Genomic DNA, 16,501 nt, shown 5'->3' on the forward strand with positions numbered 1-16,501 from the left:
TGTTGTATTCCTTAAGTCCCGAAATTGTTCTTAGGCCCCTCCAGACTCCATTCACATTATTCTGCTGCAGCTGGTCCTCCATCCTCTTCCTGTAGCCGTCTTTGCCTTCCCTGATCTTCTTTTTCAGCTCCTTCTGTACACTTCTCATTTCCTCCTTATTTCCAGATCTAAACGCCTTCTTTTTCTTATTTAGAAGAGCCTTAAGATCCAGAGTAACCCAGGGTTTGTTGTTAGAAAAACACCATACTGTTTTGGTTGGTACACAGAAATTTATATAGTCTGTTATGCAGGTTGTGAGGTTGTCAACATCCTTGCCGTGTGGTTCAAGAAAAACATCCCAGTCTGTTGTGTCAAAGAAGTCTTTCAAAGCCTTGTTAGACCAGCTTCTTACATCTTGTAAACTGGGTGGCTGTCTGTGAACACCTTGTAAACAGGCACAAGGTGAACCAGGTTGTGGTCCGACTTGCCCAAGGGGGGAAAGGTGAAGTGTTATATGCCTCCTTGGTGTTTGCATAAAACAAGTCCAGTGTTTTATTGTCTCTTGTATGGCAGTTCACATATTGCTTGAAATTCGGGAGCGTGGAGGACAGAGAAGCATGATTAAAATCCACAGAGATCAGGATGAGAGCCTGTGGTTAGAATAATGGTTAGAATAACGGTGTGATCTTGAGAAGGAGGCAAGTCCGTGACAAGTCTACAGCTAAGTGGGACCAGGAATGTGACGGTACTTGTAGCGGTAACAATTTGCATGCAGGAAGAGTCTTGGGGATCTTGCATTGAGCACAAGTAGTACAAGAGACAACAAAACTGTGGATATCAGCCAACATGTTCTCCCACCAATATTTACCCATGAGTAACTGATGCATGCGAGTTTCACCCGGGTGGCCAGATGTCAGAGAGGAATGAGCCCACTTAAGAAGTTTCTCTCTACAATCTATGGGAACAAAGATCTTGCCTATAGGACACTGATATGGGACCCTAGTAGATGAAAGGAGCCTGTTAATCTCCTCATCTATCTCCCATCTAATAGGGGCAATTACTACAGAAGATGGTAGAATATTCTGAACTACTGAGCTAGATTCTGTAGCGGGATACCTTCTGGATAGTGTGTCAGCTTTAGTATTACGTGTACCTGGATGATATGTGATGGAAAAGTTAAAACGGGAAAAGAACAGGGACCAACGATGGGAGTTAAGTCTCTTGGCCGAACATAAATACTCCAGGTTCTTGTGGTCGTTTAAAACTAGAAAGGGGTGTAACGCTCCCTCAAGCCAGTGACGCCATTCCTCAAAGGCTAATTTTATAGCTAGAAGCTCTCTATTCCCAATGCCATAATTTCGCTCCGCTGGGGTCAGTTTATGGGAATAAATTGCAATCAGGTGCAACTTTTTGTTCTTCCCAAATGCTGAGACAAGTCAGCACCCACACCTACCTCAGAGGCATCAACTTCTATGACAAAGGGTTGTGTGGGGTCGGGATGCTTTAGAATAGGAGCAGTAGTAAACACATTTTTTAAGGCCTTAAATGACTTTTGTGCTTGAGGATTCCAAAGCAGTCTTTTAGCATTGCCTTTTAGTAAACCAGACAGAGGGGCAGCAATAGTGCTATAATTGCGAATGAACGGGCGATCAAAATTTGCAAACCCTAGAAACCGCTGGAGCTCTTTTACAGAGGATGGAGTGGGCCAGGTAGTGACAGCCTCAATTTTATGGTCGTCCATGACCACCCCCTCAGGACCAATGACATAACCTAAGAAGGAGACAGATGAGAGGTGAAATTCACATTTCTTCCCTTTGATATACAATTTGTTTTCAAGTAAACGAACCAAGACAGAACACACCTGCTGAACATGAGATTCAAGTTTAGGGGAATAAATAAGTATATCATAGATTTAGGCGATTACAACCTTCCAAGCATGTCTTTCAGCACATCGTTAATGAATGATTGGAACACTGACTTGGGTGGAAGATTGCCCTCTTGTAATTCGATTGAACAATCGTTTTCTCTGTTGAGTGTAAGTTTGGTTGCTTTCTTCTTGCTAAAAACTTCTAACAAATCATGATAGACAGGAGGAACTTCAACAGGCATATTATTATTATTAGGACTCTCAATCGTGGTGGAGGAAATGTTCATCTGAGGATGAAGAAGACAATGCTCATGACAATATTTGGACCAAGAAACTATTTCCTTGTCTGACCATGAAATAAAAGGATCATGTTTACGAAGCCATGGCAAATCTAAAATAACATCATAATCGGAGAGGTCAAGAACAAAAAACCTAATCTCCTCAAAGTGAAGAGCACTGGCAGACATCTGTACTGGTTGGGTAAGGCGTGCTGAAAGTCTCAAAGGGGAGTTCAAAAGTTCCACTTGTACCTGGAGCTGTTCCAACAGCCTGACATGAATGAAATTCCCCTCTGCTCCGGAATCTACAAGTGCTGGAAACACAGACATAGAACTGGTGCAGGTAAATGTCACAGGTAGAAAGAAGGACTTAGAAACCAACCCCAGAGCTGGTACACTCACTTTCCTGGGGTCGGCGCCTGGGGTCTGAACGGGCGAGCCCGACAATCACGCAGAACATGACCAGCTACACCGCAGTACATGCACAACCCTCTGTGGAGATAACCCTCTCTCCTCCCGAGACAGACGGAAAACATCACACTGCATGGGTTCGGTGGGTTCTGACTCCTCATTAGCTCGGGAACAGGAAGGAATTACAGGTTTACGAGGACGCCGAGATGAATACCCAAAAGGATTGTTGGATTTGCGTGAGCCTCTGTGGATTTTCAACTGGTCCAGACGAATGGACAGGTTAATTAATGCATCCAGAGAGAGACCGTCATCCTTACAAGCCAATTCCGACAACACATTGGCATTTAGTCCATTCCGATATGCTACGATGATAGCCATGGCATTTCAGCCACTTCCAGCCACTAATGTACGAAATTCTCAGCCACTGAGCGATTGTTCTGACGGAGACGTGAAAGTAGTTCTCCTTCTGAGCGACCTTCATTAGGATGATCAAAAATCATCCTAATGAATTATTGATTTTCTCAATAAACGATGTATACGAGCCTGTCTGAACTCTGTCCCAAACTGCAGTAGCCCAGTCTAACGCTTTGCCAGTCAAACGTGAAATCACAAAGGAAATACATTGGTTATCAGTGCTAGGTGGTGAATTGGCTAATTAAATGGAGCACTGTAGTAAAAACCTTTGGCAAAGTTAGGGGTACCATCAAACATTTCAGGCATGCTAACTGGAAAAGCGTTCTCCTCGTTAGCGATTGGCACATATACAGCAGCCGGAGGAGGAGAAGGAGAAAGGACAGGAGGAGAAGGAGAAGAAAGTCGCTGAAGTTGGTTAGCGATCTTTCTTATACTGTCAGTCAGTAGGGTGAGTTGATGATAGACTGAGTCACGGATTCAATGAGCTGATGATGTTGACCCAGCATTTGTCCCTGGTTGCTAAGGGCCGCTTGCAGGTCTTTACATTCCGCCGTCTGCATTGTGGCAAAGTATTCTGTCACAAGAGAGAAATAGACCAGACGCTCACGGAATGTAGAACAAGGTTTAATATCAAAGGGTAATCCAAAATCAGTGTTAAAAGTCAGGCAGAGTTAAAAACCGGAAGATCAACAAACAAGCAGACAAAACCAAAGGACGAAGGCAAAACGGTATACCGAAGGCAAAAAAGGTCATACAAAAAGGTCAATGGCAAATATCAGTAATAAAGAACGCTCAGTATGCAAAACTAAGTCGGCAATACTTCACGACGAGACAAACAAACATGAGTGTTTATATAAAGTTCATGGAATTAGAAACAGCTGAAGCGAATCAAAACTCTGGTGATGATGAGCTAGCCGGATTGGCTGACAGGGGACATGTGACTGTCATGTGAGAGTCTGTGGGATTATGGGAAATGGAGTCTGTATCGTTAGAAGCAGGAAGAGAGTTATTACTCGTGACACCTGTTTTTACTGATCATCCTTCAGATGTTTTTACAACTTGATTGGAGTCCACCTGTGGTAAATTCAGTTGATTGGACATGATTTGAAAAGGCACACACCTGTTTATATAAGGTCATTTATATAGTAGGCAATGCATGTCAGAGCACAAACCAAGCCATGAAGTCCAAGGAATTGTCTGTAGACCTCCGAGACAGGATCATATCAAGGCACAGATCTGGGGAGGGGTACAGAAAAATTTCTGCAGCATTGAAGGTCCCAATGAGCACAGTGGCCTCCATCATCCGTAAATGGAAGAAGTTTGGAACCACCAAGACTGTTCCTAGAGCTGGCCGCCTGGCCAATCTGAGCGATCGGGGAAGATGGGCCTTGGCCAGGGAGGTGAGCAGGAACCTGATGGTCACTCTGACAGAGCTCCAGCATTTCCCTGTGGAGATGGGAAAACTTATCAGAAGATCAACCATCCAGGCAGTATTTCACAAATCACACCTTTATAGTAAAGTGGCCAGACGGAAGCACTCCTTAGTAAAAGGCACATGACAGCTCGCTTGGAGTTTGCCTACAGGCACCTAGAGGACTCTCAAACCATGAGAAACAAGATTCTCTGGTCTGATGAAACCAAAATTGAACTTTTGCCTAAATACCAAGCGTCACGTTTGGAGGAAACCAGGCACCGCTCATCACCTGGCTAATGCCATCCCAGCAGTGAAGCATGGCAGTGGCAGCATCATGATGTGGGGATGTTTTTCAGCAGCGGGACCGGGACGACTAGTCCTGATAGAGGGAAAGATGAATGCAGCCAAGTACACCGAGATCCTTGAAGAAAACCTGCTCCAGAGCGCTCTGGACCTTAGACTGGGGTGAATGTTTACCTTCCAACATGACAACGACTCGAAGCACACAGCCAGGAGAACAAAGGAGTGGCTTCGGAGAAAGTCTGTGAATGTCCTTGAGTGGCCCAGCTAGAGCTCAGACTTAAACCTGATTAAACATCTCTGGAGAGATCTGAAAATGGCTGTGCACGATGCTCCCCATCCAACCTGATGGAGCTTGAGAGGTTCTGCAAAGAAGAATGGGAGAAACTGCTCAAAATAAATAGGTGTGCCAAGCTTGTAGGATCATACTCAAAAAGACGTGAGGCTGTAATTGCTGCCAAATGTGCTTCAACAAAGACTGTAAATACTTATGTACATGTAATATTTTAGTTTTTAATACATTTGCAAGCATTTCAAACAAACTTTTTTCACTTTGTCATCATGGGGTTTTGTGTGGAATTTTGAGGGAAAAAATTAATTTAATCAATTTTGGAATAAGGCTGTAACATAAAATGTGGAAAAAGTGAAATGCTGTGAATACTTTCCAGATGCACTGTATCAGCTGCCTTGTCCTCATTATCACTTTCTCCTGAGCTATCGAGAAAATCACTGAAATGATGTTAGTAGGTTATTTTGTGGCAGGACTGAAATGCAGTGTAAATGGGGTTATTTAGTTATTGAGTTAATTCATTTTCATAGCAAGGAATGCCTTTGCAACTAATTGCAATTTATCTGATCACTCTTTACAACAATATGCAGTTAATGCAAATAGCCACCATAAAAACTGAAGCAGCAAACTTTTGAAAACCAAAATTTATGTCAGTTTCAAAACTTTTGGCCACGACTGTACATGGATTCCTTAAATCATTTTAGTCTTATACATAAGGTCCTACCTAATTTACGGCCATGAAATGAGCCGTTTCCCGTGAAATAAGCTGTTTCAAAGTTTAATGTTCGTGTTTAGCGATTTAACACATTTCATTTGCGTAGCATATGAAATATGAGGTGCAACATGACGTGCAATATGAGGCGGTCCTAGCATTCATACAGCAATTACGTTAGTGTAACAGACTTTTCTGTGGTGTAGTGTGCTGACAATGTTTGATGTATGTGTTTACGTATTAAGTGCATTTTGTCCCTTTGGGAATTCCATAGTCAATGGAAAGTGTGCTTCTCTACACACGTGATCATCTCTCTGTAGTCTGTGCTGTGCTTCAAAAGAACAAGCCAGTAAAGTATTATAAGCTAGTTAAATGGCATAGTGACATGTTTAACAAATTAACAAATCAATACTTTTCATACTGTATTTTACAAAGTGTCCAAGCATTTCTGGAAATGGGGCTTATATATTATATAGTTGCAATGTGTGCTGCATGGTAAATGGCTCCAGATCATGTCTTTGCTAAGCTTATGATTGGTTTTATGTTCTTGTGTGTATATTTTAGGGTCAGCGTGGCTTTGATGGATTGCCTGGTCTGCCAGGAGACAAGGGGCATAGAGTAAGTGCTGTAGTTTTTGTCTCAACAAACAAACTTATCAGAAGAATATTTTGCAAATATATTGGATATATGGGTAATGCCAAATACCCATCAAACAAAATTACCCCCACAGTCCTTTAGCAGCTACCCCATCAGCTAAATTGCCCACAACAACTACCACATTAGCCTAAAACTGTCAACCTAAACCAACACTGGTCTAACAGCCTCCAATGAAAACAACCCCAACAAATACCCACAAACCGTCCATGAAACACCTTTGCAACCACTCGCTATATCCTACTACCACCTAGCAACATGTTGGGAACCACCTAGCAACACCTAACCACCACAGTATACCTTGGCAATGGCCTAACAATATCGTAGCAACCACTGGGTAAAGTTTACGATTTGATATGCCTTGGCAACTTTCTAGCAACACCTTAACAACCACCTAGAAAAGCTTAGCTGGACCTTTGCAACTGTGTAGCAAAACCTTAGCAACCACCCAGCAACACTTATCACAATAACATTTAACTTCCTAATATAACATCCACCTATAACCTTAGCATCATCTTAATAACTGCCAACTTTTTAAAAACAACCTGTTACCATAGCAATCTATGCTATACCTTAGCAACCACCTAAGAAAACCTTAACAACCAACTAGTACATCGTGGCAAACAGCTAGCAACACATAAGCATTTGCTGAGCATGCCTATGAGCTTGAGCAAAATTATTAACACCCCCACCAAATAGGTGCTTGTGCGCACACACACAATCACAGACTGAGCAAAATTATTTGCACCACCACCAAATTTAGCTTGCAACATTATTTGATGTCACTTTCACCTCATTTCTTCAACCAGTACTACATGTTCTACACTACACAGCCAGCTAAACAACTATTTAGCCTCAAATACCTCACAGCCAATTACTCCTCAACCCTAATTATTCCAAAAGCTAAATAACCCCTCTGCCACAACTATCCCACAGCCAGTTAACCCTCAAACTGAATTACCCCAAAAGCTAAATAACACCTCTGCTTCAACTAAACCACAGCCAAATGCCCTCAACTTTAATTACCCCTTCAGCTGAATAACCTCTTAGCCTCAACTACCCCACATAATCACCCCTCAACCCCATTTACCTCAAACATCAACCAAAATTACCCCACAGCCCCTCACTACCTCAGTAGTCTAATAGCCTAATATCAGAGCAAAATTATTTGGACACCACTAAATACATGCTTGCAAACTTATCTCTCTGAGCAAAAGTATTTGCATCCCCCATCAAATATATGCTTGCTTATATGCTTACCACATATGTGAGCAAAAGCATTCACACCCCTCTGCCACATGCATACTTGCATACACTCTAGCAACCATCCACCACCTTTACAACAACCTGTTACCATAGCAACCATCTGGCTATACAACTACCCCTCAACTTTAATTACCCCAAAAATTAAATACGCTCAGTCTCAATTACCCCAACCCTAATTACCCCAACAACTAAACAAGCCTTAACTACCCCACAACTAATTACAGCTCAACCCTATCTACCACGAAGCCAAATTACTCATCCAGTTGATCCAATGTATCTTTTTTTGTGATCAACTACATTGCTTTTTATTTAATTTACAGAATTACTGTTTCTGCTTTTTGTTCAGGGGAATCAAGGAGAAATGGGACCACCAGGACCTCAGGGAGAGGATGGAGAAAGAGTCAGTAGTGTTTTTTTGTCTCTTGTAAACAGCCACAAATAAATAAATTTTTTAATAAACAAAATATACAAATTACGGCCTGGTGTAATAGCGGGATATTCTGCTAGCACACCAGCACCGAGATTCTGAACTCCTCGTTTCGAAACTTGGCGTTGCCAGTCGTCTGTGCACCATCTAGCGGGCATAGTTGGCAGTGCCTGCAGGGAGGGATGACCAGTGCAGAATGCATGGGTGGAAAAGGGTTCCGTTAAAGACTGTGCATGGGTCAGAGGAGGCGTTAGCAGCAATATGTAAATATATAGAAATACACTTTAGCTGGTCAGCCAAAACATTAAAAGTCATACTTTTGTCTGTTAAATAAAGATTGCAAAGATTTTTGCATAGTCTTGACTGTTCCTACCTTTGAGGAGTTTGTAATTTGTGTATGTATACATATACTGTATATGTTTTGGCTGACCAACTTAATTGTATTTTTTTCTAAACAAATTTTTACTGCAACATACTCTAAACAAGTTGGGAGATAAAATAATTAGTAAAAGTTAATAATAGTAGTAGTAATAATAATAGTTAATAGTAATAGTTTACAGAACGTGCACTGTTTTGACACATTCCATAGTAAGCATGTGAATTGATAACAGATAAGGGTATTAAAGTCGACTCATGCTAGCACACCAGAGCTGACATCTTAAACTTGTGGGTTTGAATTTCAGCTCTGCTACTGGCAGACTGGGCCCCTACATGAACAATCATTGGCTTATTTGCAGAGAGGGTGTCGGAGGTGATTCTTTATAATTGATGTGACCTCTGCTGGCTGATTGATGGTGCTTGCACAGAGACAAGAGACAATGGGATCAGGGTGTGACTCTCCGTGCGCAAAGCTGATCCACATATGAACTCACCTTGTGAAGCTGAAAAGATGCAATCAACTACTGCACACGTGTTGGAAGGGGCATGTGCTAGTCATGTCTCTCCTCAGTCAGAAGTGGAGGTCAACACCAGAAGAGGGGAAACATAATGCAATCAGGCAATTAGATGCGACTAGATTGGGAGGAAAATTGGGGTAAAAGGAGGATCTATCAATGGCAAATCCTCCTTTTTAAGGAGAATCAGATTAAGGTGACCATGGACTTTTGAGAAGTCTTGTAACACAAAGAATGGACAAAAATCCACTAGCAAAATTTTACAATAAATAATTGTAATAAATAAAAAACCATTAATATCCTTAGTTTCCAAATAATTAAAAGTGTAATTAATAGTCAGTGAATCGTGATTCTTAAACCTCTGCCCTTTAACCCCTCAATCCCAAGGCTGTATCAAAAGCATATATTTGGGTAAACAAGGTGCCATTTAAAACCTCAGCATTGTAAAAAAAAAAAAAAATAGCGTATTTTATTTGCATTACATTCTGAAAAATTATCATATATCGAATTTGTAATATTACAAGGCTATATTTGCATGTTGACAATTTTTCTATAACACCAATCACAAAAGCATAAATCATGGCACCAAAATACAAAGAGAATAAATACAAAACCTTACCTTAGCTTGTGTTTTTCAAAATGAGACCAAAATTCTATGTGTGTTGTTCCATTAGAAATATCAAGAAACAAAAATTTAGACAATAGTTAAGGCTTAGAAATGGATTTGCGCATCACCACACAAGTTCAAACACATGACAGTCACATCAATGCAGCTCTGTACACAGATATTATTACAGCTGGCACAGCGGGTGGAACTGTAATGAAGTTAGCGATAACAAAGCCCAACCATTGACAATGCCACTGGTCAAATTTACTGTCATTTGAAATTGGTCTCTCATTGCATTTAATTACTTCATCCAGGTATGGATGATTTATTTGCTTTGATCTGTATTTGTTTTAATATTAATTGTCAAATTATAAGTAGACACAAAATTAGAACTGAAGATGATATCTTTATTTACGTGTCATCTTACCCTGTCTTTGCATTCCCAGGGAGATTATGGAGATGTTGGGCCTAGAGGTCTTCCAGGTGAACCAGTAAGTAAAATTCAGAGCTGTGTGCCATAGTCTTAGTTTTTGACATAAAACGAATTCTAATGCTAGTTAAAATGAATCTACATTTGTAATCATGTGTAATAATTTCTTATGAACTGTGCAGAATGAAATGTATAAATACATTATTTTCTTTACCAGGGGCCTCGGGGATTGCTGGGACCCAAAGGCCCATCTGGAATCTCTGGACCTCCAGTGAGTATCCAGCAAAAATTGCTTTTTGTATTAAAACATAATTTTTTATAATTGCTGTTGTAATTAGATGAAATATATATGTAAACATAACCATTTAATTACCTTTTACAATAGCTCAGTATCTACTTAATTGGTTACTAACTACATTCACTATATAGATGGACTCATGCACACCACAAATTCATATCCAGTGAGTGCTAAATCTGCAGGTAAAATGCTTTATTGATTAGGATATTAGAGGAGAAAAGTTATTATAATTGAGACTTATTCAGACTGGAGGTAAGGTAACAACAGCAGAAGATTACACTGGGTTCCACTCCTGAAAGCCAATGACAGGGTCGTGAAGTGGACAGTAGCTCACAATGAATATTGTTTTATTCATTTGTAAATCTAAATTTCTCCTATAGAATGCAAATGGCGTCATCACTAAACAAAGACATGATAAATCAATATGCATATGCATATTCAAAAGGGTCTGAACAGATGAAAGATGGAACAGGATTAACAATGAGATACAACCATGCTGGTCTATACTGCTTCAACAGGCTGTTATTGATGATGTCATTAAAGGAAGGCAAAAAATCTAATATTGTTTGTAATACTAGCAAATGCCCAGCAGAGGGGAGAAAAACATACCTATAATATTAACTTCCAACACACTCCCCGTCTGGTATCTGTATATACCACAATTTAACTATTTACCAACTTAAGTCTCTAGTCCTCAGATAGAAGTAACACTATTTCAGTCACTGGTCTGAGTAGCATCTTTGTAGTCCCATCTTTGATTATTTTGACTTCCACTTTGCGGATTTTTCCGTCCTTACTCGGAAACACTTGGGTTACTCGTCCCATGGGCCATTCGTTTCGTTTAGTCTGGTAGTCTTTTATAAGAACAACAGTTCCTGGCATGATGTTTGGCTTTTCAGATTGCCACTTCTTTCGCACTTGCAGTGTACACAAATATTGCTTACGCCATCTGTCCCAAAAAGTACAGGCCAGACTCTGAACTTGCTTCCACTGACGTCTGTACAGATCTTTGGAGTCAAACTCACCAGGAGGAATGGGACAAGATCCAAATTTTTGTGTCAACAATGTTGCAAGTGTGAGTATCTGAGGGTCCTCAGGGTCTGTTGAAACTGGAATCAAAGGCCTCGAATTGACAATTGCCATTACTTCAGCCATTAGAGTTGTGAGGACCTCATGAGTGAGTCTAGATGATCCAAACTGCATGAGTACTGAATCCAGTATTCGTCGTGTAACACCAATCATTCTCTCCCAAACTCCCCCCATGTGGGAAGCATGTGGTGGATTGAAGATCCATAAACATCCTTGATCAGTGAGAAATTTCTCGAATGCAAGGTTGGATGAAATTTTCAGTTCATGACAGGTGCCAACAAAATTTGTTCCTCTGTCCGATCTAATAGTTTTGACTGGCGACGTATAGCGAAAAACCTCCTTAAAGCATTTATGAAGCTTGAGGTGTCCATTGACTCTATAACCTCTACACGAATGGCTCTGATGCTCAGACAAGTGAATAGGACTGCCCAACCTCTTGTTGTTTGCCAGACCACCACGTGTCTCACGGCGTGAGGAGATGGCCCAAAAACATCTACTCCAACATGTGTGAATGGAGGATCTGTACTGAGCCTGTCTCCGGGCAAGTCGCTCATTTTTTGTACTTCACATCGGTTGCGAAGTTTCCGGCAGGTGATGCATTGAAAAACGAGGCTGCTTACGCACCTCTTGGCACCCAAGATCCAAAATCCTCCTGTACGGATGGCACCCTCTGTAATGTGACACCCCTGATGATGTGTTTTTTCATGAAAATGCCGCACAAGGAGCGTTGCAATGTGGTGGCGACTAGGGATGATAAGGGGTTTCTTCTCATCATATGTGACATCTGCTTCTCCGATACGTCCACCTACTCTTATTAGGCCATCCTTGTCGATGAAAGGATTTAACATTCTGAGAGCACTGTCCTTTGGAATGTTTCTTTTTTCTTTAATGCATCCGAGTTCTTTTGCAAAAGCTTCCTCTTGCACACTTTGAATGATGACTATCTCGGCTCTTGTTTGGTTTTCAACTGATCTTGATGCACAGTGATGCCAACCGTTGCACTCACTATGGTGATCTTCTGCCTTTTTCTTAAAAACATGGACAATATGAACCAGGCATGAAACAGCACGCTTTAGGGACTTCCAGCTGGAGAAACGTTCAAAGCGTTGGGATCCAATTTGAGTACTGGAAACTACTGTATTCAGTGTGCCCACTAGAGGGCACATCTTGTACTGGATCAACAAGTTCAAAGGTCTCTGTGACCTCATGGGACTGTTCAGGCTGTACTAGGAACGAAGGTCCAGAAAGCCATTTTGTCTCTTTGAGGTGAGTCACTGAGACAAATCTTGTAGCACAATCTGCTGGATTGTGTTCACTAGGCACATAATGCCACTGCTGGGGAAGAGAGAATCTTCTTATTCATTGAACACGATTGCTGACAAAGACATAAAATCTTCTCTTTTCATTGCAGATGTATCCAAGCACTACTCTACAGTACTATCTGTAAAGAAGTTAATAGCGTCTATCTTTGTGTCAATCTCTGTTTTTATAAATGTCGACAGCTAACACAGCTGCACAAAGCTCTAGCCTTGGGATAGTAAGCTCTGGACTCGAAGCCAGCTTAGCTTTGCCCAAAACAAAGCCTGAATGATATTCTCCAGAAGAGTCCAAAGTCTTTAAGTAGGCAACTGCAGCTATTGCTTTTACAGATGCATCTGCAAATACACAAAGCTCTCTCCGTTGGGCTTCAGAACAGGAGACTGTAGTGTGGGCTCTTCGTACATGAAGTTGTTGCAGTTGCTGGAGGGAATCTCTCCATGTGTCCCAAACCGGTTGTTTTTCTAGAGGCAAGGGTGCATCCCAATCTTCAGCATCTATAGTAAGATCTCGAAGTAAGGCTTTACCTTGTATGGTTACTGGAGCAACAAACCCTAATGGGTCGTATAAGCTGTTCACAGTAGAAAGAACTCCACGGCGTGTAAAGGGCCTTTTTTCATTAGACACTTGAAAGGTAAACGTGTCATCTTTCAGATTCCAACTGATTCCTAAACTCTGTTGCATAGGGAGAATGTCTGAGTTGAAATTTAGATCTTTTAGATCACTGGCATGATCCTCTGACGGAAAGGCTTCCATAACTTGTTCATTGTTGGAAACTATCTTATGCAATCGAAGATTAGAGCATGCTAACATCTCCTGTGTCCTCTTCAAAAGACTGATAGCAGCACTTGCTGTGGGTAGTGACTTTAATCCATCATCAACATAGAAGTCTCGTTCAACAAACTTCATAGCATCTGTGCCATAATCATTTTCTTCCTCCAGAGCTGCACGTCTAAGACCATAAATGGCCACAGCAGGGAAAGGGCTATTGCCGAATATGTGCACCTTCATGCGGTACTCAATGCCTTGGTTGTTGGGATTATTATCCTTGTGCCAAAAGAATCGTAAGAAGTTCCTGTCTTCTGGTCTGACTACAAAACAATAGAACATTTGCTGAATGTCTGCAATAAAGGCAACAGTGTCCTTGCGAAATTGAATTAGCACCCCAAGGAGGCTGTTGTTGAGGTCTGGGCCTTTTAGCAGAACATCATTTAAAGAAACTCCATCACAATGGGCACTTGAGTCAAAAACCACTCGGATTTCATGTGCCTTTTTTTGGATGATATACTCCAAAAATAGAAAGATACCAGCACTCTTCATTTGGTCCGAGATGGGGAGCTACCTTTGCATGATCATTCTGGAACACCTTGCTCATAAATTCGAAGAACTGGTCTTTTGTCTTAGGCTTTAAATTTAAAGAGCGTTGCAGTGACCAGAAACGACCCAAAACTTGAGACCTTTTATTGGGGAGTTGACACCTTTGTGGTTTGAATGGTAAAGGAGCCACCCAGCTGTTGTCCACATCTCTGTAAAAAGCTTTCTCCATCATATCCAGAAAAATTTGATCTTCATATGAAAGTGCTATTTTGTCATCCTCTTTTGTCCTTTTGAAAACAGTACTTCCTAGATCACTTTCCATCTTTTCAAAGGTACGCTTGCTTCCATACAGTTGAGTTTGATAATTGTTTGATGCACCTTCAATGTACTTTTTCTTTACAATGTAATGGTTGGGACATTGCTTAAAGAGACATTTTCGACCATTTTCCAGGGTGTTGGTGAAAAAGGTATTCACTGTATCTGGTTTCTGTAGGCTTCCAACACAAACATTACCTACTATGACCCATCCCAGGTCCAGTTTTTGTGCGTATGGAGCATCATGTGGTCCACTGATTTGCTCTCTTACTTTGTGGATTCTAATTATGTCCCTCCCAAGCAACATCATTATAGGAGCATTAGGATCCAGCTTTGGAATTTGCTTTGCTAACATTTTTGGATGTTCATGATAAAGGGCAACTTCAGGAGTGGGAATCTCTGACCGATCATTTGGAATTTCATCACACTCTATAAGCGTGGGTAGTGGGATGCTGACTTGTCCCTCTATAGACTCTACTTGAAAACATGAGCTCTTCTTCCAATGGTATCCACTGTACCAGCACATGTTCTCAGTGAATAAGGAGAATTTGAAGAATTTTTGATCTTAAAAATATCAAAAAATTCTGACTTCACCAAAGACCGGTTACTCTGATCATCAATGATAGCATATAGCTTGATCGCCCTCTCCTGGTGACCAACAGGGTACACTTTTACCAAACAAATCTTTGAACAAGATTTTCCCCTAGAATGTCTACCACATACCTCAGTACACTTTGTAGTTATGTTAGCTTGTGTGTTCTCCGTTTCTTCCTCGTCACTATGTCTTTCCTCCCCGCCATGCCTATCCACCGCTGTGAAGACCTTTACAGGTTGAGGTGCAGGTCCCAGATGCAGAGCTGCAATATGCCTTTCACTGTTGCATTCGGTGCATTTTATTGTCTTTTCACAGGTTTTAGCAAGATGTGCAGTGGATGCGCAGCAGCGAAAACAAATTCTGTTCTGTTTTAGAAAAGCTTTTCTTTCTTCCAAGGACTTTTCTCTAAATCCCCGACATTTGTATAGTGGGTGTGGTCTGTTGTGTATGGGACATATTTTGGATAGGTCTGCAACTTTTGTATTTCAAAGATCTGTCAGCAAGGTTGTACCTGGTGAGACATTAGTTTTGTTGATTGAGACTGCCATTCTTGGGTTGGTGTGTTTGGCATAATACTTCTCTGTTTTTGGAAAGTCAGAGGTAGAAGGAAGTAGAACGAAGCTTGGGTCATTTCGCATACGTGCCTGTTGGCAAACGAAGTTCACGAAAAAAGAAAATGGCGGAAAACGTACATTATACTCTTCTTTGTATTTAGACCCTTGTGACATCCATTTTTCCTGCAGAGCATGTGGCAGTTTCTGCACTATACTGTTTACACCTCGAGCTGTGTCCAGAAAGGCAAGCCCTAGAAAATCACCTTCTTGTCGTGCTGCTTGAAGCTCCATTAGCAAATCACCAAGCTTTCTAAGCCTGAGGTGATCCTTACTGGAAATTTTACTAAAGTTATCCACCCTTTTCCACAATGATTCCTCAATAACCTCAGGAGCCCCATAGCACTCATCTAATCTTTTCCATGCCATAGCAAGTCCTAACTTGGGGTTGTTTACATGTACTGCCCTTATGCGTTTTACATGTTCAGCTGACTGACAGCCAAGCCACTTTACCAAAAGTCCTTTTCAGTCCTTTTACAGTGTTGGAGAATGATGCACGCCAAGCCCTGAAATTTTCAGGCTTATCATCAAACTGTAAGAGCCCCATGGTGACAATTTCACGTTGAGCCATAAACCTCACAAAATCAACCATACTTTGATCGTGACTTTGTTGTGTTTGCTGTAAGTCTGTTTGATAAGGGGTACTTGAGGATGGAGCAAATGGGTTATAATCAAACACCTTTTGATCCCTAGTACTTTTATGTTGCTCCCTATTTATCCCAGAATTTTTACTATGGAGTGGGGTATATGCTTGCTGATAGTCATTCTGCCATCCTACTGTAGGAGTATGTTCTGGAGCGACTTTCACCTGGAAAAGGTCTCTATCCATGGTACCATACTGTTGAGCATACTGTGGAATTATTCCTTCTTTGGGCCATTGTGCCACAGTCACTTGTTGAAGGTCATCTGTCTGAAAAACATCTGGAACCACATTCATCTGAGAGCTGGTTTGTGGCTGTGGATGTTCTTGTATATAGTCTCTGGTACGTTCTATTGGACTTTGAAACTCTAACTGACT

At 41.2% G+C, this 16,501-nt stretch overlaps 1 protein-coding gene across 1 annotated transcript in view; it reads left to right on the forward strand.

Annotated features, from left to right (window-relative positions):
• Positions 1-16,501, forward strand: part of col11a2 (collagen, type XI, alpha 2) — a 111,022-nt gene that overhangs the window by 56,037 nt on the left and 38,484 nt on the right. The window contains exons 17-20 of the mRNA XM_062985601.1: positions 6,229-6,282; positions 7,931-7,984; positions 9,958-10,002; positions 10,159-10,212. Coding sequence (XP_062841671.1) covers positions 6,229-6,282; positions 7,931-7,984; positions 9,958-10,002; positions 10,159-10,212 — 207 coding nt within the window. The remainder of the gene's footprint in view (positions 1-6,228; positions 6,283-7,930; positions 7,985-9,957; positions 10,003-10,158; positions 10,213-16,501) is intronic.

Source organism: Trichomycterus rosablanca, chromosome 2 (assembly GCF_030014385.1).
Source record: "Trichomycterus rosablanca isolate fTriRos1 chromosome 2, fTriRos1.hap1, whole genome shotgun sequence".
Lineage (NCBI taxonomy): Eukaryota > Metazoa > Chordata > Actinopteri > Siluriformes > Trichomycteridae > Trichomycterus > Trichomycterus rosablanca.